At 39.5% G+C, this 25,409-nt stretch overlaps 1 protein-coding gene across 1 annotated transcript in view; it reads right to left on the bottom strand.

Annotated features, from left to right (window-relative positions):
* Nucleotides 1-13,783, bottom strand: part of RGS22 (regulator of G protein signaling 22) — a 113,200-nt gene extending 99,417 nt beyond the window's left edge. Inside the window, exons 1-4 of the mRNA XM_028111275.2 lie at nt 13,514-13,783; nt 10,993-11,174; nt 10,017-10,239; nt 2,080-2,142 (exon numbers count right to left, since the gene is read on the bottom strand). Coding sequence (XP_027967076.2) covers nt 2,080-2,142; nt 10,017-10,239; nt 10,993-11,174; nt 13,514-13,783 — 738 coding nt within the window. The remainder of the gene's footprint in view (nt 1-2,079; nt 2,143-10,016; nt 10,240-10,992; nt 11,175-13,513) is intronic.
* Nucleotides 13,784-25,409: the final 11,626 nt, after the last annotated feature.

Raw genomic sequence — 25,409 nt, 5'->3', positions numbered from 1 at the left:
CCATCATTCTTTCCACCCCCCTGCCCCAGCCCCAAATTCTTTTTTGGAAACCTGTGACCATATTTCCCTTTCTTCCATCTTATGGCGTGAAGCATGGGTAGTTAATACGTAGATTGCACGGTACCATATGCAGATGCAAAGGAATGAGAGATGGTGGCGGGGCGGTGGGGGGGTGGTGGGCGGCGGTGGAGAATGAAAAGCAGAAGGATTTGGACAGACAGAAAATAGGGGAAAAGTGGTCCCGGTGGGCTGCATGGCACAGATGAAAGGGTGAAACTGCAGGGGTCTGCTGGGGTGGGATGAACCCATGATTGAAGTGACACTCTGTCATCTCATCTAAACCCTGAAAGGAATCACACAAAAATGGTAACATTGTTCCTGACTGGATGGCAGGACTGTGGCTGAATTTTTCTTACATTTAAGGTAAATCTTCTCTAGTATTTTTATATCAGTTCTGTAATTTAAAATAGATTTAAAAAAAAAGTAGGTAGGGGAATTTATGTTCTGGAGCAAGTAAAAGTCAAGGTAATCGCAAATCTTGAGACAATGAAATATAAATCTTGAGAAGCTGAAATCAGACCCAATATAGAGATTTTTCTCTTTAAAATGTCACAAAAATGGGAGGAAGAATGGAGAATGCAGAGCCTAGAGGAAAGACTACATAATCTGGAAGAGCAAAATTCTGACAGTTTTGTGATACTGCTGAGGTTTTTATATTATATAACTGGATAATGAAAGTTGGAAAATCAGACCAAATAAGAACCCATCAGGTATCCTATAATATCACTCAGTCCTGTTGCTGGAAAGGGAGAGGTGTTTGGTGTCTCAACCTAACCCCCATAATGGTTCCAGAGGCCTTGCTAGGCCAAAAGGAAGAGAGAACACAAATTCTTTTGGAAAAAGGAAAATAAGATAAAACAACAAACATGCATACATAGATACATACATACATACAAAAACTAATCTAGGCAACAAAGTGCACCTAGTACTTTCCCTTCAAAAGACATTTTCAGTGGCTAGGCTTTAAGAGGCTTAACATATTATGGCCCACTCCCTTTAAAATTACTCGTGGGGTGCCTGAGTGGCTTAGTCAGTTGAACGTCCGACTCTTGATTTCAGCTCAGGTTGTGATCTCGGGGTCCTGGAGTCCAGCCCAGTGTCTGGCTCCATGCTCAGCAGGGAGCCTGCTTCAGGATTCTCTCTCTCCCTCTCCTCCCTCTGCCCCTACCCCCACCCCCGATCTCATGCTTTTCTCTCTTAAATAAATGAATCTTTAAAAATAAATAAAACAAAATAACATAACTTGTGAATTTTTTATATCCCAAAATTTCCCTAGTAAATATGTTAATGAAAAAAGTTTTCTGCATTTTCATAACAAATAATGAAAACCTTTTCTTATCTTTCTTTTATCTGACATTCCTGATTAACTTTATTTACTAAGCAATGTTTTTTATGCACTTCCATTTCACTTTTCCCAACCCCCTTGATAACTAGTCTATCAGTCACTGCTCCCTAATACTAAAAATCTATTATTTGGCAACCACCTATGTCTTATTTACTCTTGATATAAAATTCTAGTTGACTTAAACACAAGTTCCACTTTAGTATCTGCCTAAGGCGATGCCAATAATTGCCTAGAGGCAAGAAATACAGTTTCCTAATTTTTTTGATATTTCGTCCTTATCACCTCTGTTCAAAGCCTGAAATGGTGCCAAATACAACAACATCAGATTTTATACAGAACACTTTTTTTTCTAGTTTATCCACATTTATTTTTTATTATTATTTATTTAATTTTTGTACAGAATACTTTTAATGATTACAAATATTCCACCTTTCTTATCCATCCATTCATTCATTCATTTTTATTGTGGTACAACGGACTCAGCTATCTTCAATAATTCCTAAATATGATTCAAACCCAAATGGTTAAGTCCATAAAAAGATATAAACTTTACCTAAATGCTTTAATAGTTTTAAAAAAATATTATCCCTGATAAATTTGTCTTACAAGATAATGCAGTGATTACAATATTTCGCTTTGATAATAAATTCCATAGAACATAATAATACACTCACTGGAAGGCTTAGGAATTCATTAAAGTAGTCCACAAGGAAATCATCTGTTGCCAAAGAATCTTCCTGCAAAAACATAAAACACAATATTATGTTTATACTAAAATGTTTTAAAACATGCCAATATTATTCTCTAATTTTGCTTATCAATACATTATAAGGTAGATCTTCAGATCTTTTTCAGTCTGTCAACATCGAATCCTTGCTGTAAACAGAACACAGTGCTACAATCTCTGGAAGGAGAAAATAACAAAATAGAACGGAGCATACTCTTAGAAGATTTTGCTAGTATGCCTAACTGAAAAACAGAACACATGAAAAATACAGCACCGTACTTAAACGAAATGTAGCACAAACCAACACACATGGTAAATTTCCCACAGACTTATTTTCATACATTTATGTATATATTATTTATATTCATATTATACATATTTCATAAAAATAATGGCAGAATCAATAAAGATAGAACCAGTGTTTGGAGTTAAAATGAAATTCAGAATGCATATTTTTTAAATTGCCCCATGGAAGTGATAAACTAAGGAAAGAAAATATTCTACTGCTTCCTCCTCAGAATGAGATAGCTTTAATAATTTGAGTCCTGCTTAACTTTTGCATGAAGAAACTTTGACAATGCATATGTTCTAAGCATAAAGATTGTATATATTTTTTCCATAACTATCTCACCCACCAACATAGTCGCTTTTAAAATTGGCAAAATTGGAAAACCATTGCCAAGAACAAATTCTTTCTTCCAAATAAAACACCTTATTTTATTAGCAATTGTTTCCATTGTGTCAAAAGCACATCATGGCATACTCTGTTATATATAACATGTGTTTATTTTGTTATTCATAATTATATTTCCACTTTGCAAATCTAACATGAAAGTTGACAATATGTCACAATGCTATTATTTCCATATGGCTGATTATTTTCTTCTTATATTGGTCAATTTAAAAAATTTGTTGAGTATAGTGTTGCAGTAAAAGGAAGATACTGCAGCATATTAACTTGGAAAATACATTTTTCAGGGTACTTTCTTTAAGTATCTGTAGTGCAATTGGAATAGAGTGATAAACAACCACACAGGATGTCTATCAAGGAACTTACTGAAAATCTATGAACTTTTAAAACAACAACAAACTAAGAATTTAGTTTACTAAAAATCTCAATTGATTAGAACAACAAACAACTTAGGATCTCATAAATCTTCTGCATTCATAGTACTGCCTCAGTAATACATTCTCAAAGAATATATTCTGACTCACAAAGATCTAATAAAGCAGAACAAAGCAGATAACACTTGGTGAAGGCTCTCTACAGCTAATAAGCTCTCAAATTTTACCTTTCAAAATGACTTTAATTTTCTGGACTTTATTTAGTGAACTACCTACTTTCTGCTAACTCTTAGGAGAAATCAATTGAATTTAATAAATATTTTTAGGAGCTCCCAGATGGAAGAAGGCACTGTGCTACAATAAGGGTGGCCACACTTTGCACTACTGGGCTCATGATCAAAAATCCTCAGATGGGGAGCGTGAGTATTTTTAATTAATAACAATGGTGGAGTACAGTCCCTTGTTAATTTTTCTAAGATAGCACTGTATTTTTAAATTTCACCTCTAAAACAGAATATATATTTCACAGAGTCAGATGGACCTACATATTGCCTAGAATTTGGCCAGCCACATAGCCAGAAATTTCTAGATAATCCTCAAATTCATATATTCATTTCCTGATGCCTCACCCTTCTCAGAGACTCTAACTCAGTGATTTCTAAACTCTCTGTGATGAAGTAATGTTTTGTTGTGTTTTTTTCCCTAATCCCTAAGTTTCAGACAAATAACTTGTAAAATACAGTAAGAATGAATTAACTAGAAAATGAAATAAAAGATATATGTAATACAAAAGGCCAATTGTTGGTTACTAAATTCAATAAATACAGGCATACTGTCAAACCACCATAAAGTTTCTAAGCGTTTTCTCTCGATTTCTGAACTCATCTCGGCAAGGACTAAGAGTCTCAGGCACCTCTGATCCACAAACCTTCATCAAGCAGCAGTGCCCCGACACCCTGGTGAGCAGTTTGCTTTCAGTAACCTCGGGTCCCCCTGAAACCAAGCCACCCTGTAGGGCATTTCCTTGGCATTCAGTCACACCCTCAAGTTTGCATTAACAACTACAGAAACTCAAAGTATTCAAAAACATCAAAATCTGGATTTCTCTTCTGAAGTTGTATCTTACTTTCTCCCCATCTGAAATATCAGCACTTCTGCTATTAGGAAAGTTCTACAATAGAAATAAACATGAGGGGCACCTGGGTGGCTCAGTTGGTTGAGCATCTGCCTTCAGTTCAGGTCATGATCTCAGGGTCCTGGTATCGAGACCCATGTTGGGCTCCCTGCTCAGCGGGAAGTCTGTTTCTCCCTCTGCCCCCCACCCCCTCTTGTTCTTGTTCTCTCTCTCTCTCAAATAAATAAAATCTTTAAAGAAGAAAGCATGGTCTCCAAGTGCCATTTGCTCTGTCCTCCTGTTGCACTTTAACGGGAAGGCTTGCAATTCTCTAAACAAATAAGCATTAATTACCTTCCCACTGAAGTTTCTGGTCCAATGTATTCAGAATCTTGTCATAATGAGAATCTTATTCAACCCTTGACTTGTTATTTATTTATCCTTATTTGTTAAGGATTTTAATAAAACCTTTATTCTCAAAACTCTTTATTTAAAAAAAAAAATTTAGGGCACCTGGGTGGCTCAGTTGGTTAAGCGACTGCCTTCGGCTCAGGTCATGATCCTGGAGTCCGGCGAGGGATCGAGTCCCGCATCCGGCTCCCTGCTCAGCAGGGAGCCTGCTTCTCCCTCTGACCCTCTTCCCTCTCGTGCTCTCTATCTCTCATTCTCTCTCTCTCAAATAAATAAATCAAATCTTTTAAAAAAACACAAAAGAATATTTATAAAAAAATAAAAAAATAAAAAATAAATAAAAATAAATTTTTAAGGCCTTGATCTGAAGAAGCAGCTCAGTTCCTCTAGTAAGTCTCCACAATCTAGTCACATGGCCATATTAAAATGAACTAAGTCGCCATATTTGGTATTAATATATTCCAAATAACCAATAAACTGGTGATGTTTGTACTACTGGTACAATCAAGACGAACACTGAGTTACAATCAATTCCTCCATTACATCATTTCATGGACCTGACTGCAAAATTTGCAACACAGATTCTCTGCTGAATGATGCAAGAGAAGGCAGGAACGTTTTTTTCAGAATTGAATACACACTTGAAACCTGTTTTTTCATGTGCTACAGGTGTGCCATCTGTGAAAGTGAAGTCAGCTTTTCCGATTTTAGTCCAAACTTCTCAAGTTTCTTCCTGAAAGAAGGTTAAGCAAAATAGTTCCTATGTGCTGGCTAATTATGGTGGACAAAAATTTTTTTGCTTAAAAATTTATTTTGCTGCACCCTCAAATCAGATAAACTACAATTAGTTCACCACTCTAAAAGATGCAAGATACACAGAGAAGACCTTGTAAACAAGAAGGATGAAATAAGATAAAAACAGGGGCGCCTGGGTGGCTCAGTCGGTTAAGCGTCTGCCTTTGGCTCAGGTCATGGTCCCAATGTCCTGGGATCAAGCCCCACATCGGGCTCCCTGCTCAGCGGGAAGCCTGCTTCTCCCTCTGCCTGCCACTTCCCCTGCTTGTGTTCCTGCTCTTGCTGTCTCTCTGTCAAATAAATAAATAAAATCTTTAAAAAAAAAAAGAAAGAAGATAAAGACAGACATAAACCATAGTCCAAGAAAGAATATGATACATACCAAAAGAAAATTACAATATTAAATGTTTCCTCTCAAAGGAAGGAAACATACTATCTGGTAGGAGGAATCAGAAAAGACTCAAGTAGAAAAATGGCATTTGAAATAACTTCAAATTCTCTAATTAGAAATACCTACATGAGAGGCAATAATGCAGAATGCAGAGAGAAATGCATGAGCAAAGAGAGGTGGAAAGTAAAACATAGTAAAGGGGATCACAGTTAGCTAATGGCAGAAGTAGAAAAATAATCCAAGTTTCCAACTTCCTTTCAAGCCATTCACACACAAAGCCATTTTTCCGATGCAGAATCCTGTACTGATACACTTTAGATTAAGAATGCTCTCATCAGGGGGGCGCCTGGGTGGCTCAGACATTTAAGCGTCTGCCTTCGGCTCAGGTCATGATCCCGGGGTCCTGGGATGGTGCCCCTCATGGGCTCCCTGCTCAGCGGGAAGCCTGCTTCTCCCTCTCCCTCTGCCTCTGCCTGCTGCTTTCCCTGCTTGTGCTCTCTCTCTCTCTCTCTCTGTGTCAAATAAAAAATAAATAAATAAATAAAATTTTAAAAAAAGAATGCTCTCATCAGGGATGTCTGGGTGGCTCAGTCGGTGAAGAATCTGCCTTCAGCTCAGGTCATCATCCCAGGGTCCTGGGATCGAGTCTCACATCAGGTTCCTTGCTCAGTGGGGAGCCTGCTTCTCCCTCTGCCTGCTCTGCCTGCCACTCCCCCTGCTTGTTCTCTCTCTGTCTCCTTGACAAATAAATAAATAAAATCTTAAAAAAAAAAAAAAAAGAATGCTTTCATTAATCAGTGAATAGGACAGACCATATTTCCAAAATTACACCTACCAGGATGCACCTATTTTTGCTGCTTCTTTCTTAAGTACACATGGTCTTTCTTTTCTCCTTTCTAAACAAGCCAATCACTAGACCAGAGCTTTCCACCAGGATGCAATAAAACAGTGGTGTATAGACAATTGAATTTAATGGGTCAAGTCAAAGTGGACCTCTTCAGCCTTCAAGGTAACCAGGCACAGCCAGGGATGGCTGGAGTTTCCAGGATCGTGATGTCTGGTTGTGAGCAACCTGGTTTGGGACTCCTTGTGTCCATCTCCCTCCCCTGGAGAAGGCAATTGATGAGTTACATCCCACACCCACCGCTCCTCTGTAAGACACTGAGCATAGCCAAGGAGTTGCTCAAGCCTCTGGACACAGATTTATTAGCTATCTGTAGAGCATATCACTGTCCCATGAAGCTGCCAGAAGAGATTGTTCGAGATGTCCAAGAAAACCATGCACAGCCAAAGGTGCTGACAGCTTGGAGGAAGGGGGGAAGGGAGATCCTGGAAGTCTGCAGAGGATGGCCTCAAATCTCTGCCTTCACATATATCAGATATTTCTGTCTATTGATAACTGATGTATGCCTGTAGTAGTATCCAAGCTAGATACAAGGTGATCACTCAAAAACTGTATGCATATACTGCAACATAGTTTCATCATTATTTAGAAATATTTGATATGAAACATTTTATTGATTTCTAAATCAATTTGTTTACCCTAAGAAATTTTGACATATTTGTCATGAGAAGGACTATTACATTTTAATTTCAATTCTTGCAATTTGGAATGGTTACAAAAAACAGTCTAAAAATTTTTAACTCTTATTGGGTGAACAGTTTCTTACCAATAGAGACTATTCAAGAATTTTAAGAGATCACCATTAAAAAAATCTAGATTAGTAATTGCATACAGACATTTCAACCATAAAACTTCATATTAAAACGTTACCTACATCCAAAAAAGGAAATTAAGAATTTGATTTACAAGGAAATTTGCTGCAAAGTAGTAAGAGAAGACATAAATACATGGAAAACATACCATGTTTATGAATTGGAAGACAATATTGTTAAGATGACAATACCATCCAAAGCAATCTACAGATTTAGTACCAAAATCCCCATAACATTAATTATAACAGATCTCCACGAAAATCCCAATAACGTTATTTTTTGCAGAAATAGAAAAACTCATCCTAAAACTCATATGGAATTTCAAGGGACCTCAAATAGCCAAAACCATCTTGAAAAAGAACAAATTTGAAGAACTCACATATCCTGATTTCAATACTTACTACAAAACTACAGTAATCAAAACAGTGTGGCATAAAAAAAACAGAGATAGAGACCACTGGAATAGAGTCCATAAATAAACCCTCTCATACATGGTCAAATGGTTTTCAACAAGGGTGCTAAGATCATTCAGTGAGGAAAGGACACTATTTATCAACAAATGGTGCTAGAAAACTGAATATCCACATGCAAAAGAATGAAGTTGGACCCTTACCTTATACCATACACAAAAATTAACTCAAAATGGATGAAAGACCTGGGCGCCTGGGTGGCTCAGTTGGTTAAGCGACTGCCTTCGGCTCAGGTCATGATCCCGGAGTCCCGGGATCGAGTCCCACATCGGGCTCCCTGCTCAGTAAGGGAGCCTGCTTCTCCCTCTGACCCTCCCCCCTCTCATGTATTCTCTCTCTCTCATTCTCTCTCTCTCAAATAAATAAATAAATCTTTAAAAAAAAATGGATGAAAGACCTAAACATAAGAACTAAAACTATAAAATACTTCCCAAAAAACATAAAGATAATTCTTTATGACCTTGTATTTGCCCATGGATTCTTAGACATTACACCAAAAGCATGAGCAATAAAAGAAAAATAGGACTTTATGAAAATTTTAAAATTTTGTGCATCAAAGGCATCTATTAAGAAAGTGAAAAGGCGGGGCGCCTGGGTGGCTCAGTCGTTAAGCATCTACCTTCAGCTTAGGTCATGATCCCAGGGTCCTGGGATTGAGCCCCGCGTCAGGCTCCCTGCTCAGCAGGAAGCCTGCTTCCCCCTCTCCCACTCCCCCTGCTTGTGTTCCTGCTCCCGCTATCTCTCTGTCAAATAAATAAATTTTAAAAATCTTTAAAAAAAAAAAAAGAAAGTGAAAAGGCCACCTACAGAATGTGAGAAAATATTTGCAAATCATATATCTGATAAGCAAGAAAAAGATAAACAATCCACATTTTTTAAATGGGCAAAGGTCCTGAATAGACATTTCTCCAAAGAAGATATTCAAGTAGTCAATAAGCATGTGAAAAGATGCTCAACATCACTAGCAATAAGAGAAATTAAAATCAAAACCACAATGAGATATCACTTCACATCTACTAGGTGGGCTGCAATTTAAAAAAAAAAAAGTAAAATAACAAGTATTGGTGGGGATGTGGAGAAATTGGGACCTTTGTATGCTGCTGGTGGGAATGTGAGATAGTGTAGCTACTGTGGAGCATAGTGTGGCAGTTCCTCAAAAAATTAGATATATAATTACCATATGACCCAGCAATTCCGGTTCTGGGTATATGCCCAAAAGAACTGAAAGCAGGGACACAAATAGAATTTTGTACACCCATGTTCATAGTGGCATTATTCATAATAGCCAAAAAGTGAAGCAATTCAAATGTCCATTGACATACCAAAGGATAAACGAGATATGGTATATACATACATGGAATGGTATTCAGCCTTAAAAAGGAATGAAATTCTGATTCATGCAACAACATGGATGATCCTTGAAAATGTAATGCTAAATAAAATAAGCCAGACACAAAAGGACAAATATTGTATGATTCCACTTATATGAGGTACCTAGAATAGTCAAATCTTTAAAGACAGAAAGTAGAATAATGGTAACCAGAGGCAAGTTACTGTCTAATGAATACAGAGCCACCTGGGTGGCTCAGTCATTTGAGCATCCGACTCTTGATTTTGGCTCAGGTCATGATCTCAGGGTCGTGAGATTGAGCCCTGCATCGGGCTCCGTGCGGGGCATGCAGCCTGCTTGGGAAAATGTAGTCTAATCTAGAAAGCAACGTGTCTAGCATATATTGTGGGAAAGGGTAGAATCGATCTGGGTGAGCCAGAGAGCTCTGCCGCATTATTTCTCTAAGAATATCAATGAGAAAAAAAATTATTTTGACATTTTTGAAAAACTGAGGTAAATATGTGTGCAAGGCATGAATTATTTAATCCACCAATAATCCTGGGTGAGCACATGCATTGCAGGAGCTGGTCACCAACTGGTCTCTGGGGCAAGCTGCAGAGTTCAAAGGTGGTGCGGACGACGTGAGGCTGGTCATGCTGTCATTGAGGTGAGCTGGGCCTTGAAGGGGGTGCGAGACGGGGAGGGTAACGGAGGCAAAACCGCACGGCAAAGGCGAGAAGGCTGGAGCAGAAGAAATGTGGAAGTACTTAATAATCCCCAAAACAGTACGAACATGGTCTATCACACGGGAAGTACTGGGACGTAAGGTTAAAAAAGGCTAAAAAGCCATAGAAAAGATTCTGAATTGCTGGAGGGAGGTGTTTGACTTTCCGGCTCTGCCAGCTACTAGAGGTGTGGCCTCCGGCCAAGTTGGTTAACAGTTGCGGATTTCAACTTCCTCATCTGTGAAACGTGGGTGATTAATAACAACCTAATGGAGTTGTAATGAGGTTAAATACTAGCCTGTAGTCAGCATTCAATAAATAGGAGGATTAATAAAAGAGTGGAGCAATCAAGGAACGTGGTAATTCTTTAAAGTTGTGAATAGCAATCGGACAGCCAGGGAGCCAGGGCAGGAGTGATGGGAGGGGGAGAGTCTGAAGGCAGACAGAGCAAAGCCATCATCAGCCAGCGCAGGCAATGCACACGAGTTTGCACTTTAAGCTTTAGGCCAAGAAAAATTGGAGTTGACAGAGGGAATATTGGAGGTAGTGATATCAGTTAGGACTACTGCCAGGGTCCAGGCCCGCATGAGGGCCTGAAATAAGACAGTAGCTGTGAGGCTGGAGAAAAAGACCCGGATAGGAAAGGAACTTGGTAAATGATTGCAGGTGGGAGGTGAAGAAAAGGGAAGAAAGTTCTGGCCTCTTGGACGACGGAATGGCCAGTGGCACCATGAACCAAAACAAGAAAAAGAGGAAGAAAAACAGCAGGGGGCTGCGGGGAGCAGGGAAAGGAGCTCACTTTATCACATTCCTGAGAAAGAGAGTGTGGAATAGGAATGGCACTGTGGTGGTGATGCAGGGACATCCAGCTGAGGAAGGCGCCCCATAGCCCAACGGATATAGGGTGCTGGCGTCAGAAAAGGCGTCTGGGTTGGAGACGTATAGATCTGGAAGCTCTGGGAAACAAGAGCAGCTAAAACTACAGGAGAAGAAGAGCTCCCCCAGAAGCAGTCTGTGGAACAGTCCTGAAGAGGGTCAACACTTTCACGGGCAAAAGAAAGAGAAGCCGGAAATGGGGACATGAACAAGAGAGATGGGAAACCAGGAGATGGTGGTATCAGAGACACCAAGAGAAAGAGGGGTGGCTAATAGAGTCTTGGAGCTGTTATGAGTTCACAAACAGTTACAAAGACCTGAGGGGTCAGCAGGCTACTCAAATGGTTAAATGCAAGGCTGCTGAGTCCTCCTCAGAGAATTTATGGTAGAATTGTATGGGAAAGATGGGCTCCAGAAATGCTGACCTCCTGCAGGAATGAAGAACAGTTCTGAAAGCAGTTTAAAGAAATCTGCCACTATCCAGGGTTACACCAAGGCAACAAGAAGACGGGTGGGGTTTCTGGCATGCTGTTTGTGTCTCCATCTTGATGTCTGTCTGTCTGTCACGCTCTCTCTCTCTCTCTCTCAGTAGTGGACCAAAGGTCCAGAAGGGTGAAAATGAAGGTGCTAGCAGATGCAGCCCCTCACCCTCTCCTTTCACAGCCCCTCCCTGCTAGACTGTAAACTTTTCGAGACTTATCTTCAGCATCTAGTAGTGCACTGTGAATATAGAGGCACTCATGTTTGTTGAATAAAAAGCCAAAAGCAAATAAGGTAATTGGCCAACAAGAGAAATAAGTGCTGGAAGACATAAGCCAAATAGCACAGAGAAGTGGTGAAGGGGAGGAAAAATTCTTCTCTGCCCTCAAGGCCTTCCAGCTAGACTAAGAATTGCATTTACATGAGACAGATTAACAGGAGAAGATCAGATTTAATAGTGTGCATATGGGGAATCCACAAAGGCATGGAAATTCCAAAGATAGGCAAAATGAGGACTTTGTGTCCTTCTGACTCAAGGAGAAGGGGTAGGGGTCTGGGAGTTCCAAGGGAAAGAGTGCAATTCACAGGAGGATGAAAAAGAGGAAGTGTTTGGTAAGCCAATGTGGGCTGGGCCACTGGGAGCCCATGGGACATGGGGGACTTGGATCAAACAGGCCTTGCCAGGGGCGCCTGGGTGGCTCAGTGGTTAAGTGTCTGCCTTCAGCTCAGGTCCTGCTCCCAGGGTCCTGGGATTGAGCCCCGCATCCGGCTCCCCGCTCAGTGAGGAGTCTGCTTCTCTCTTTGCCTGCCGCACCCCCTGCTTCGGCGCTCTCTCTCTCTCTCTCTCTCTTTTTCTCTGTCAAATAAATAAATAAAATCTTTATTTAAAAAAAGAAAAAACAGGCCTTGCCAGGTTCTTCCCCGTCTGCCGTACCTTGTTCATACCATAATGCCGTTCTCTGTGGTGACAGTTCTCTTCCTGGATCCTCTACCTAAATTCTTTTTAGGCGGTTGCAGGAGAGATAAAGAGCTGTTCCTCAATCTGCTGGGTTTTAACTGTTTTTAACTCAAAATAATCCTCATGCCAAAGTGGCCCATCATGGGGCAGCCTGCCCTTGGCCCCTACAGTGGTTAGGGCTCTTAGAATCAAATTCCAACCTTAGTAGGAAATAGTTTCTACTATCTCCTATCTGGTTGTTTAACTTTGAGCAAGTTCCTTAAATATCCAACAAGTTACAATAGAACCCACCCTAAATAAAGCACTCACTTAAATGATCAAGGGTATAACCTATTTGGCAAAGGACTTATTACTACTCAACTCAGCAGAAGTCTGACCTGAAACATTCAGTACATTTTTAAAGTAATTATAACTATAAATTGACCACTTGTTATCAATCAGCGCCATCTACTAATGTTTACACAACCAGGAACTGCAGCGCCACATCACAATGAAACCATGGAGATAAAACCTACCTCTCACAGAGTCATGAAAGAGTTTAGAGAAATTAAATGAGGTCATTTATGTAAAAACATCCACCATAAAAATCAACTGGCCTCTTCTTAAAAATGTACCTGTTAAAGAATGTAAAAATGCTTGTACTCAGCACCACTGTTACCGAGCCGAAGCTTCTATTATATTCATTTGGCAAAAGGAGAAAAGAAAATATACAGCTTTTTTCTACAATCTATGATTTTAAAAAGCCAAGAGGGAAAATTAGCCCTCTAAAATTGTACTTACAAATCCTTCTTCTGTAATATCTGGTGGCTCTGAAACAAGATAAAATATGACATTATCTCACTCAAATCTGATTTCCTTTTAAAGTAAATGAAATAATTTGAGACAGCACCTAGCCCTGCTTTATACATGGGCAGGCTCAGTAAAATTTTGGCCCTCCGTTCATTCTCTGCACATGGATTGAATTTTAAGTTGGAATTCAAGGTGGAAGTGGGGAGGAAAGGCCTCTGGAATCCAGCTTGGTCACTAATTCACTGTGACCCTGAAGTTAACCTTGTAGGCTTCCATTATTCCGGCTGCAAAACGGAGAATTAAGCAAGACAAAATAAGACGGTGCCAATGAGGCAATGCAAACGGGGGTCGCCGGGGGCGGAGGGGGGGTAGAGGGAGCGGGTGAAATTCGCAATAAAATGCTAAGAAAGCGCAGGGGAGCCAGAGTTTGGAAAGTGTGGAAGCGGGGCGCCCGGGCAAGAAGTCAAGTCCAGAGGCGGGTGTGTGGTCCCCGCCGCCGTACCGACCTGCGGTGAGCCGCTTCTGGGGCATGCCGCCGCCGTTGCCCGCGCCCGTCCCCCGCGCTGGGCCGTCAGGGCGCCATCGCCCGGCAGCGCCCGTCTCTCCCCGGGAGCGAGAGCCGGAGCGCACGCCGACGCCGCCGAGTTGCTATGGAGCTGAGACAATGCGGGCCAGGCGGGCGGCGGCGCGCGCCTTCCCGGGGGCCCCGGGCCGCCGCAGCCAGTCCTCCTCCTCCTCCGGGGCAGGGGCGGACGCCGCCGCCAGGAGCCGGGGCACCCGCACGGCCTCCCCGGGAGAGAGACCCGACTCGCCCGGGCCTCGTGCCTGTGGTGCCCGCGGCTCCGGCCTGTTCCCGCGCATCAAGACCGTGGCCGCACCGTCCAGGAAACTCGGTGAATACTAGCTAGAAATGACCCGCCGGCGAGCGCGTGCGGGAGACAGGGCTCGAAGGGCTGGTCCTGAGAAGAGGAGGAAGAAAGGGGAGTCGGGCCTCAGGAGTTTTCCTTGAAAAGGAAGGAAGGAGGACATAGTCACACACAGCGCCTGAGCTCATCCCCAGCTGTAGGAAATGCCTACATCAGAAGTCAAATATTCGTGTGCTTTAGGAACGAGATCTGCCCCCACGTTTTTGTTTCAATCTGTTACGGCTCCTGCCTTTTCAAGATAGCTAAGCTTTAAAAATTACCCGAGGAGGTCGTTGACAAGAACAATAAATCGACGATGTCCGTAGTGTGTGTTCCAGGAAAAGTTATGATAGAAGTAAAAAGTGAAATTCGAAAAATGAAAATCAAGAGGAGGGGGAAATTCAAAAATTCTAATCAAGAGGAGGGGGAGGGAAAGGAGGAAGGAGAAAAAGAAGATTTTTAGAAAAGTCATAGTCAAATTTCTAGTCCAGATTTCCACCTCAGGCTCTCCCTGCTCCTGGGAACCCTAAATCCAATTGCTTGCTGCACCTACACAGCGGTGGCTCCTCCTTGGATGCTTCCAAATCAAAATATCCAAAAGGAAATCTACATTTCCCCCCATTCCTTATCTTCAAATTTCATCTTTCTGCGTATATCCCGTGTTCAGTAAGTGGTACCTTCATCTACTGGGTGACTCAAGCCAGAAACCCCATATTTAGTAAGGTCCTGCCAGTTTTAGGTCCTGCCAATTCTACAGTAAAGTATTTCTGGAGTCTGGAATCTCCTCTCCACTCCCATGAACAACCATACCCTAAGCACAGGCTCCCATGTGGAGTGTCATAAAAAGTTCCTTAACTTGTCCCTCTTCCCCTGCTTGCTTCCAGTGGGGTTCCCCTTAAATCCATTTCCTGTGCTGAAAGTGAAACAATCTCTCTAAATACGAAGATGGCCTACTTAAAACCTTCAGTGGCTCCACATTTGCCTCCTACACTGCGGGGGACATCCAAGGCCTGGCAGGGTACTGCAGGTATGTGTGAATGCTTGAGCAAGCAAGGAGTCAGACAATGGGTGCTTATAGAGCAAGGAACCGGTACACCTGCCTAGTTATAGTCCCTGCCTTGTCAATAGTACATAGTCAAAGAGAAAAATAAAACTATAAACCACTACTCGGACCAAACAAAATCACAGGGCCAAATGAAATCAAGGGGGAGTAGTGGAAGCAATTAGAAAGGCAAGGGAAGGTGTGAGGCCAAAAACCATGGAAGGGTTTTGTCGGCCCTTGCAAGGATCCCAACTTTCATCCTAAGTGAAATGCAAACCATAGAAGTTTTGAGCAGAGAAGTACTATGATCGTACTTTTATTTGAAAAGGCTCACTCCGGGTGCTGTCTAGAGAATGTAGATGGGCACAAGCAGAAGTAGACAGGAATTGACAGTGGCTCAGACCAGGGTGGTAGCAGTAACAGGTTTGAGAAAACTCAGATCCTGCATACATTTTAACAGCAGAGCCAAGGGGATTCCTGACAAGTTGGTTGTGGGCATGAAACAAAAAGTAGCTGAGAATAACTCCGAGGATTCTGGCATGAGCAACCAGAAGAATGGGATTGCCATCATCCGAGATGGGAAAAGTTGTGAGTGGGCCATGTTGTGGGGGAGAGTTTAAGAAGTGTATGAGCCTTACAAGTGAAGGTTCTGAATTTGCAGTTGATATAGAAGCCAGGAAGTTAGGAGATGTAAATTTGACAGCTGACCTATAAATGGGCTTTTTTATTTGCTTGCACTGTTTCTGCTGCCAGGGAAGCCCTTCTGGCCTTTTTCAAGCAAAATTTCCTCATTCTTCAATACTCAGCTCGAGTGTCATCTTCTCTAGTGTACCTTCCTATGAATTCCTTTCATTGGCCTCTCCTATTTTTCCTGTATATTGGGTAAAAATTGCTATCTTAAAACCATAATAATATTAAAATAATTGGTACAGGGGCGCCTGGGTGGCTCAGTCGTTAGGCGTCTGCCTTTGGCTTAGCTCATGGTCCTGGGGTCCTGGGGTCGAGCCCCGCATCGGGCTCCTTGCTCGGCCGGGAGCCTGCTTCTCCCTCTCCTGCTCCCCCTGCTTGTGTTCCCTCTCTGGCTGTCTCTCTGTGCCAAATAAATAAAATATTTAAAAATAAAATAAAATAAAATAATCGGTACAGAGAGGTGTGCCCACTACCTTCAGTGACACCTAGCAGACAGTAAATTCCTGGGGATTGAAAGAGATCCATCTTGGGGTGCCTGGGTGGCTCAGTCAGTAAAGTCGCTGCCTTCCACACGGGTCGATCCCAGGGTCCTGGGATCGAGTCCCACATTGGGCTCCTTGCTCAGCAGGGAGCCTGCTTCTCCCTCTCTCCCTCTCTGCTTGTGCTCTCTTTGTCAAATTAATAAAATCTTTAAAAAAAAAAAAAAGAGATCCATCTCATTTTGCCCCCAACCCCCACACCCCTCTACTGAGTGCCTGCCACTCAGTACATATTTGTTGAAATATCTTCTCTGCATGCAATCATTCCGCACTGTGCCCTGTTCACAGAAGACTTGTTTATCCCTGTTTCAGATAACCACACCAATAATAAGTCAATTGTTTTTTCATCAAGTGTGGCTAACACTTATTGCACACTTAACTATGGGCCTCTAACAATACCCCCAAGAGATTGGTATTATTTCCAACAGTCTAGGAAACAGACTTCCAGAGGTGAGATAATTTGTTCAAAGACAAACAGCTTTAAAGTGTTGAAGCCACAAGTTGATCCAGGTCTGATTCCAAAGCCTTTGCTCTTTAACAACAATGCTATGCAGCCTTTCCCTCTAAAAATAATCTCATGAGGTTTCAAAAAACAACCTAAGAATCACAAAGACCGTAACTTGAACCCAAATGTGTAGGTTTTAAATTATTCTAATGTTTTGGTGATTTTATTTTTTTGTAATAGCTTCATTAAAATATAATTCATATATCATACAATTCATCTATCTGAAGTATATACTTCAGTGATTTTTAATATATTCAAAGTTGTGCAACTATCACCAAAATCAATTTTAGAACATTATTACCTCAAAAAAGCAATCACTAACCTACCCTCTGTCTCTGTGTATTTTCCTATTCTGGACATTTCATATAAATGGAATCATACCATATGTTGGGCTTTCATGCCTGGTTCCTTTCACTTAGCATGTTTCTAATTTTCATCCACATTGTGGCATGAATCAGTACTTCATTCCTTATTGCTGAATAATATTTCATTGTGTGGATATATCACAGTTTGTCCATTCATCAGTTGGTAGACATTGGGTTGTTTCTACTTTTTGGCTATTATGAATAATGCTTCTATGAACATCCATGTACAAGTTTTTGTGTGGACATATGTTTTCATTTCTCTTGAATATATACCTAGGAGTGGAATTGCTGGGTCAGAGGGTAATCCTATGTTTGTTTGACAACTCTTTGTAGCCTTTTGAGGAACTGCTACCCTGCTGTTCCATATTGGCTGAGCCATTTTATATTATCACCACCAGTGGGTTAAGGATTCTGGTTTCACCACATCCTCACTAACATTTGTTATCATCTAACTTTTTTATTATAGCCATCCCACTGGGTGTGAAGTGGTTATCTCTTGGTGCAATTGATTCACATTTCCCTGAAGACTAGATTTAATTTACTTTTAAAATATTTTATTCTGTCTCTGCCCCCCAACTAGCTAGTTTTTCCAGAAATGCCTTTTTCTACCTTTGGTCTGTATCATTGTTGAAAACTGATGCTGTCCAAAACCAAAAGTTTATAATGGGAATTATATCTACATAAGTGGAATTAAGTTTCTGTTTACTCTGATTCTGGACATATTGGTAGCAAATTTGAAGGATGTGCTTGAGATGGCCTTACTTAGAAACAGACTTTGTAGTACACCTGTAGTTCAATTTGGGGAACTCTGGAGAGCATCTCAATCTCCCTGCAAAATATCTAAAACTGTTGACAAGAAGCCAACATAACCATGGGACAGAAGTGATATCATGTTAAGCTGCTGTGGACAAAAAAAAAAAAAATTGATTAGGTTTCAGATATGAGCCCTAAACCAAATGTTTCGAGGGCTGACCTAAATTGCAAAGATTTATTTGCACTAGGGCTACTCGATAGCCTGCTCAGGAGGCAAAGCTGCAAGGATTTATTCAATGATTCTCCCAAGTACTGCTGGAGAGATGTGCTAGTGCGTGTGTGTGTGTGTGTATGTGTGTGTGTGTGTGTATCTCGACAATCACAAGCAAAATTTCAGGCATCCTACGTGTTTAATGATTTAGAAGTACTAGTCCTTTCTTGAGTTTAATGTGGTAGGGTCCCACTTAAGCCTAGTTCTAAACTTTTCTGAATGTGAACAGGAATAGCACCAAAGGCTGAAATTTATATCATTGTGATTTTAATTTTTAGCGGTAATGAGATTTTTTTATACGGCTGAGAGTCTGAATATACAAATGGACAATGGCCAGACCCTATATGCCAATAGAACTCTGACTCAAATCTCTGCAGCAACCAGTCTTGGAAACCAAACCAAAACCTCTATGGCAATAGACCCAGAATAGTCAAATTTAAATGTTGGGGCAGTCGTTAAGTGTCTGCCTTCGGCTCAGGTCAGTAACTGCCAGTTTCCCTAATTTTTGTCCCTATTTCCAATTAAGGACCAACCAGAGAAAGCCAAATAAGCTTCCCAAACCAATCACATAGGATGCCCTGTAGATTATAGTTAGCCCGCTTCCTGCTCCCCCATGCCAACAACCTCCAATCAGAGCACACCTGAAGTCTTCCCCTTTTTGCACTATACAGCTTTCCCCCTCTCTTGCCTGCCTTGAGTCTCTACCAAATGCATATGATGGTGTCTGACTCCCTTGCTATTGCAAGCTCTGAATAAATACCCTTTGCTTGTTCTTCTCTGGGTTGTTTTCATTTATTTCCATATAATTAAACCATTTTTTAAAAATTTTTACACACAAATGAACCAGACTGACAGAAGAGTGCAGTATAATGTTTTTCCTAGGAGCTGGATGGCAACTCAACATCTAATAACGTATTATACCAACCCCCACTGCAGTCCCGAAAGTAACTGCCGTTGTGGCAAGATCAGAAACACAAATCACAAAATTTATATGTTGTTTATTTCCATTCTCTTTTTGATAATCATTATCTTTCCTTTTTATGAAATTACATATCTATATTAGATAACTACACACATTCCTATCACATTTAACTAGAAAACAGCATTTTTTTCTGTTTCTTAACAGTTCATGATTTTTTGAAGAAGGAATATAATTAGTTTAATACATTCATTAGGCAATTTCTTAACTTATCCAAGATAACTACCATCTGGACCTGCTGGTTTAGATTTATTATAATTGTCAATATATTCCATTACATTACTTTGCTTCTTGCACAAACTGATGAGATAATTCCATTTTTAACCCTTCCCTAGTTAAAGTTTTAAAACCCTAATATTGCTCTAGGATGTTGTAGTTTTTACAAATAGAGAATATAGTTGAACCTTAATGTGGGGGTTCGGGGCACCAACGCCCTCTGCACAATTGAAAATCCACGCATATCTTTTGACTTCCCCAAAACGGAACTACTAATAGCCTACTGTTGACCAGAAGCCCTACCGATAATATCAACAGTCAAATGACACATATTTTGTATGTTATATGTATTACATACTGCATTCTTACAATAAAGCAAGCTAGGGAAAAGAAAATATTAAGAAAATCATAAGAAATAAATATATTGACAATAGTCTACTGTATCAAAAAAAAAAAAAATCTACGCATAAGTGGACCCACCCAGTTTAAGCCCATATTGTTAAAGGGTCAACTGTACTCGAACGTTGCTAAGAGAGTGGATCTTAAATGTTCTCATCACAGGAAAAAATGGTAATTATGTGATGGGATGGAGGTGTTAGATAATACTATGGTGGTGATCACTGTGCAATAAAGGAAGTGTATCAAATTAACGTTGTACACCTTAAACATCCACAATGCTCTATTGTCAATTATATCTCAAGCTGGAAAAAAAAGGAAAATTATTTTTCTTCCTTTATTTAATATAAGGGCAATGTCTTGAATATATATTTCCTTCTTTTGAATACCAACCCAAAAATATCTTTGCTGCCCTAGCACATAAAAATTTAAATGTTGGGGCAGTTGTTAAGTGTCTGCCTTCGGCTCAGGTCATGATCCCAGGGTCCTGGGATCAAGCCCCACATCAGGCTCCCTGCTCTGCAGGAAGCCTGCTTCTCCCTCTCCCTCTGTTTGTGCTCTCTTTCCCTCCCTCTCAAATAAATAAATAAAATCTTTAAAAAAAATTTTTTTAATGTTATGTTCTTAACTTTCTGCATGTGTATTTTTTTACCACTTAATTCTAAAGTGATGCATATTTCAGCTCTAAAGGCAATATCGTCTGCCCCTAAACAACTAACGTGTATATACACTTATACATACATACATATTTTAATTCTCATTCAGCATATCATTATCACATGGTTCCTTATCATATCATGTGACAATCATTAATTCAACAATTCAGTTAATATTTGCTCTATCATCTATCATGTATAAAACATTCTGCTAAAGGAGGTAGAGAGGTGAATAAAACAGTTCTGCTCTTAAGGAACTTGCTAATGGTGGAAGACTACAAAAATTTATTTTTATTTGTATTTTTTTTAAGATTACAAGAATTTAATACAAATAAGACAGGCCAGAGACAGCACAAGAAAGGTATAAATAAACACTAGATTCAAAGAAGGTAAAAATTTCATCTTGTTGGAGAGATCGTCAAAGATGATTCATGGAAAGAAACTAAGGATTAGCTGGGTTTGATGGGATTTAGTATGGCAAGAGAGAGGGGAAGAGGGAAAAAGCAGAGGGGAAATTTAGGGAGTAGTAAGTTTGGCTGAAACAAGTGTACAGAGTGGAATGCTGAGAGAGATTGCTAGAAAGTTAGGACCATTAGGAGATACTAAATTCAGCTACATTTTTAATAGGAAGCAATATAATTGGAGCCACATTTTAGTACAAATAACCTGGCAATGGCTATTTAGGACAGATTTAGATGGGGAGAAAGTAAAAGGAAAGAGACCTGTTACGAAGCATTTACAGAATCTAGGCAGGCTGTGATTAGGATCTGAACCAAGCAAGCACCACCCTTCTGCAGAAATGAGAATGCCAGAAGGAAATGATGGTAGCACGCTACCACCGTTCAAAACCAGAACTCACCTCCATGATTCTATGCTCCTCCCACTCCTCTGGCTCCACTGTCCATGATGAGGGAGCCAGGAGGGCAGAGCTGCTGGGCAAGTAAATACAGATGGCCAAGGCACAGACCCAGCCGCCAACAAGGTGTTCTGTTAAAAGTCATCCCAGAAACGGAGCAATCTTGCAAGCCAGCTAAAATATTTAATTAGCAACTCTGAGCAATAACTATTACCTAAATTTATTCTGTATGCATTTTTAAAATTAAGCCAAGGAACATTTCCCCTACTTGGCAATGTCACAGTACATCAGCGTCAAATATATAAAAGTTAAATTAGCTTTTTTTGAAGGAGGGCCAAAATCCCCATAAATGAGTCTTTGGTGCCCCCTTGTGGAATATTTAGTGTGAGCTTTGAAATATTTACCTTTTGCACAGAAACAGTAATGGGTTACTGCCATCCTTTAAGACATTTTAAGTACTTTCTGTACATGTTACATTATTCCTAAGGCACATAACTTAAAATAAGGCCATATGAATAATTTAATTCAAACTAGAAACATAAGAGACCAAATGTTGAAAATGTTCAGTAAATTTTTGTCATAAATTTATGACAATTTTGCTCTGTGAATCATAAATTAAGCAAAGGTAATGGAAAAACTTAGCTTTACACTGTGCTAGGTAAGTATCAAAACTGTTTTCTCAATAGCACTTCTACCCTTAAATTATTGCTAACAAATCCTTAAGACATTATTAAGTATTTAAATAACTGGAATAATTGTAAACGTCCATATTTGTGCCCATAGAAATGCTAGTATAAAATAATCAGGTAACTTTTAAAGTGTTGTTTCTCTTTATATCACTTATCACAAGTTTCTGACCATTTATTTTCCAAACTAGGGAATGAAAAATAGGAAATTCCTGTCTTTCCTGGAGACAAGTGGAAGTCAAAAAGAAAAAAATATTCCTGCCCATTAGCTAACAAGGCTGTCAAGGGGGCAGACCACAGTGGGGAAAGGTAGATTCTTATCCTAAATCAGTAGAAGGTAAAGTGTTGATTTTCCCCAGATTTAACACTCCTTCTTTCCCTTATGTCCTTATTAAGAAGTGGGAAAAAATACAAAAAGAAAGTGCCAAATTTAATCATCCCTCTTGCATTGGAATCTTCTTGGAAATGCAGAGTAGACCTATCAATAACTGCTAAATTTGTTCTTATTACTTTCACTCAATAATCAAAATCTGTAAGAAGGCAGTAATGACTGGAATGTGTTAATACTTATTTTCATGACTTGTGTCTTTAGATTACAAAGACCTTGGGACTGGAGCTAAGTCTTTTTCTGGAACTGAGCTCTCAGATAATAGTATATTCATGCAATTCATTTAGTTTTTCAAATTATAAAGTTGTGAGGAACTACGGAGCTAAGGAACTACTTTACGGCAGAACTGTTTTAAGTTAGAATTTTTTTTCCTGACATACCAATAGATTTTCCTTTAATGGCAAAACAATCTTCCATTTAAGACATGGTAATTATATGCATATTGAATTTATCAACAGGGATTCTGCAGAGTTTTGTCATGGACAAGTGGCAGGCTACCTCTGGTAGAATCTTGGCTCCCGCACTTGTTGGCTAAGTGATCTTAGATGATTTAACCCAATTCTTGGCTTCCTGATATGTAAAAGGAATAAGATAACAATTGCCTTATAGAGTCAATGTGAGGAATAAATGAGTTTAACACACGTAAGGGACTTAGGACACTGTCTATCCATAGTAAACACTCAATTTATGATTAGATGAATTTTTTTTCAAGCAGACATTTTTTACAAGCAAGTTAGAGGCTGGTTTTATAGTTTCATTGAGCATAATGCTAATGATATCAAGATCATATATTCTCTCCCCACAAATGGTATTTTGTTTTATTCTATTCATATTTAGCCAAACACATAGCCATACAGATTAGTGTAACACTTAGAGTTTCAACAGGGATCAACTCTCTTAATTTCTCTCATTTATAGACAGAAGAAATAGGCTCAGAATCAATAAGCTACCTGCATAAGGGCATAGCTGGCAAGTAGTTTAGAATACCCACTCCGGGTTTTTGACTCCTAGTCTAGAGCTCTTTCCATTACACTTTCACAAACTGTAAGAACAGTAGCTAAAAGAAGGAGTAAGCCAAACAAATCCACTGATTACATGTGTGAAGCAATTTAAGAAATCATTTAGATCTCACATTTTTCTGTCATGAAGCATTAATCACTAAGATCAAATATTATGAAATTAACATCACAGGATAGAGTTGTAAGCGTTTACTTGATAAAAATACTAGCAGTACTTAAAAATCGACTCATTCAATAAATACTTATTGAGCACCTTCTAGTTGCCTGGCACTGGGCAAGGTGCTAGGGATGCAACAGCATTTAAATCAAACATGATATGGTCCAGGTCTTCACAGAGCTGATAGGCTCATGGGGAAAGAAAATTAACAAACAATTTGAATAAAGTAAACTAAGTGCTGTGACAGGGGAAGCACAGGACGCTACCGGAGCATACAGCTGCTACTACAATACGTAGTCATTTACAATAATTTGGAGAATGCTGATTATTTTCTGGATAGCTAAAGCCTTTGTTTAATAAAGTTATTCTGGAAACTGTATGATTTTCTTCTAGTTAACCTACCTCTTAACCCCATCACAAATATAAAGCTTACCAGTAAAAAGCTTATCTTTCAAATTCCTACTCTGATCTTTCTTCAGAATTTTTATTATGAAATCATTAAAATATGTGGTACTGAGTCCTTATACTATTTTACTCATAACTACTTGATCATGGTACTCAAATCCCAATCAAAACCAGAAATATAAAAAATTTGAAACTCCATTGTTAACAGTACCTGCGGTAGACAAGAATACATGGAGATTATTGATTTCTAAAACAAAACGTGGTAAAATCTACATTTTCAACAGTAGAGTAAGATAAAATATTACATTCGAATGGACTGAGTTGCTACAAGACCACAAAGGTGATCACACGGAGAAGGCAGTGTGACTGTACCACATAAGACAGATGCAAAGTGCTTCCTAATGGACAGGAGATAGGATTCCAGATTCTCACATTGTAATACTGACAATTTCAAGTATAAGGAGGCAAAAGAAATGCTTATCCTTCCTTTTTCATTTTCTGTAATAGAATAATAAAAATCCATAGGATATTGGGAAATAAACATTTTAAATTATATAAAATAAAAAATCTTGCATTTCATTTTTAAAAAACATACCATGAAACTGGATCTGTGATTTTTACAACTTAAGAAGTCACTTCTAGAACGGCATTTAGGCCAGGCAGAAGTCAAGAGCATAAAATAGCAAAAATATTCATATGACAGAAGAGGATATGATTTGATCTAAGCTCCAGAAAGAGAGGTCAAGACAGGTAGTCAAACTATATCAAAGACTTGTCTTCATAAATTAAAAGAATCAAGACTGGGAATAAGTTTTCTAAATGCAAAGAAACTTCAATTAACAATGTTTATTAAAAATATTAATAAGTATATTGACCCTGATGTGGAAGATACCTCAGGAAATTAAGTAGACACTGAGAATTAAACTTGATTAGAATCAACTGAATCAGAAAATTTGATATAAAATGTATAGACTGGGTAAATTATTAAAGACAACTGACAATTTACTTATATTTATATTTAGCCTCCAAAAATTCTTTGTGGAATTAGAAAAGATATAGATAAAATGTAATATTTAGCAGCTAAAATTTTTAGTGAGTTAAACAACAAATTAAAATTTAGGGCAGATTTTTCCAAATATATTTATATCTAGGGGCGCCTGGCTGGCTCAGTTGGTTGAGTGTCCGACCCTTGATTTCAGTTCAGGTCATGATCTCAGGGTGGTAGGATGGAGCCCCATATCGAGCTCCACACAGAGTCTGCTTATCCCTCTCCCTCTGCGCCTAGCCCCACTCACCTGTCCCTGACTCTCTAAAATAAATAATCTTTAA

Source organism: Eumetopias jubatus, unplaced genomic scaffold (genome assembly GCF_037043125.1).
Source record: "Eumetopias jubatus isolate StellerSeaLion01/CBP00866 unplaced genomic scaffold, mEumJub1_p1.0 scaffold_4, whole genome shotgun sequence".
Lineage (NCBI taxonomy): Eukaryota > Metazoa > Chordata > Mammalia > Carnivora > Otariidae > Eumetopias > Eumetopias jubatus.
The sequence above is the reverse complement of the archived record's forward strand: the minus strand, read 5'-3'. Positions and strand labels throughout refer to the sequence as shown.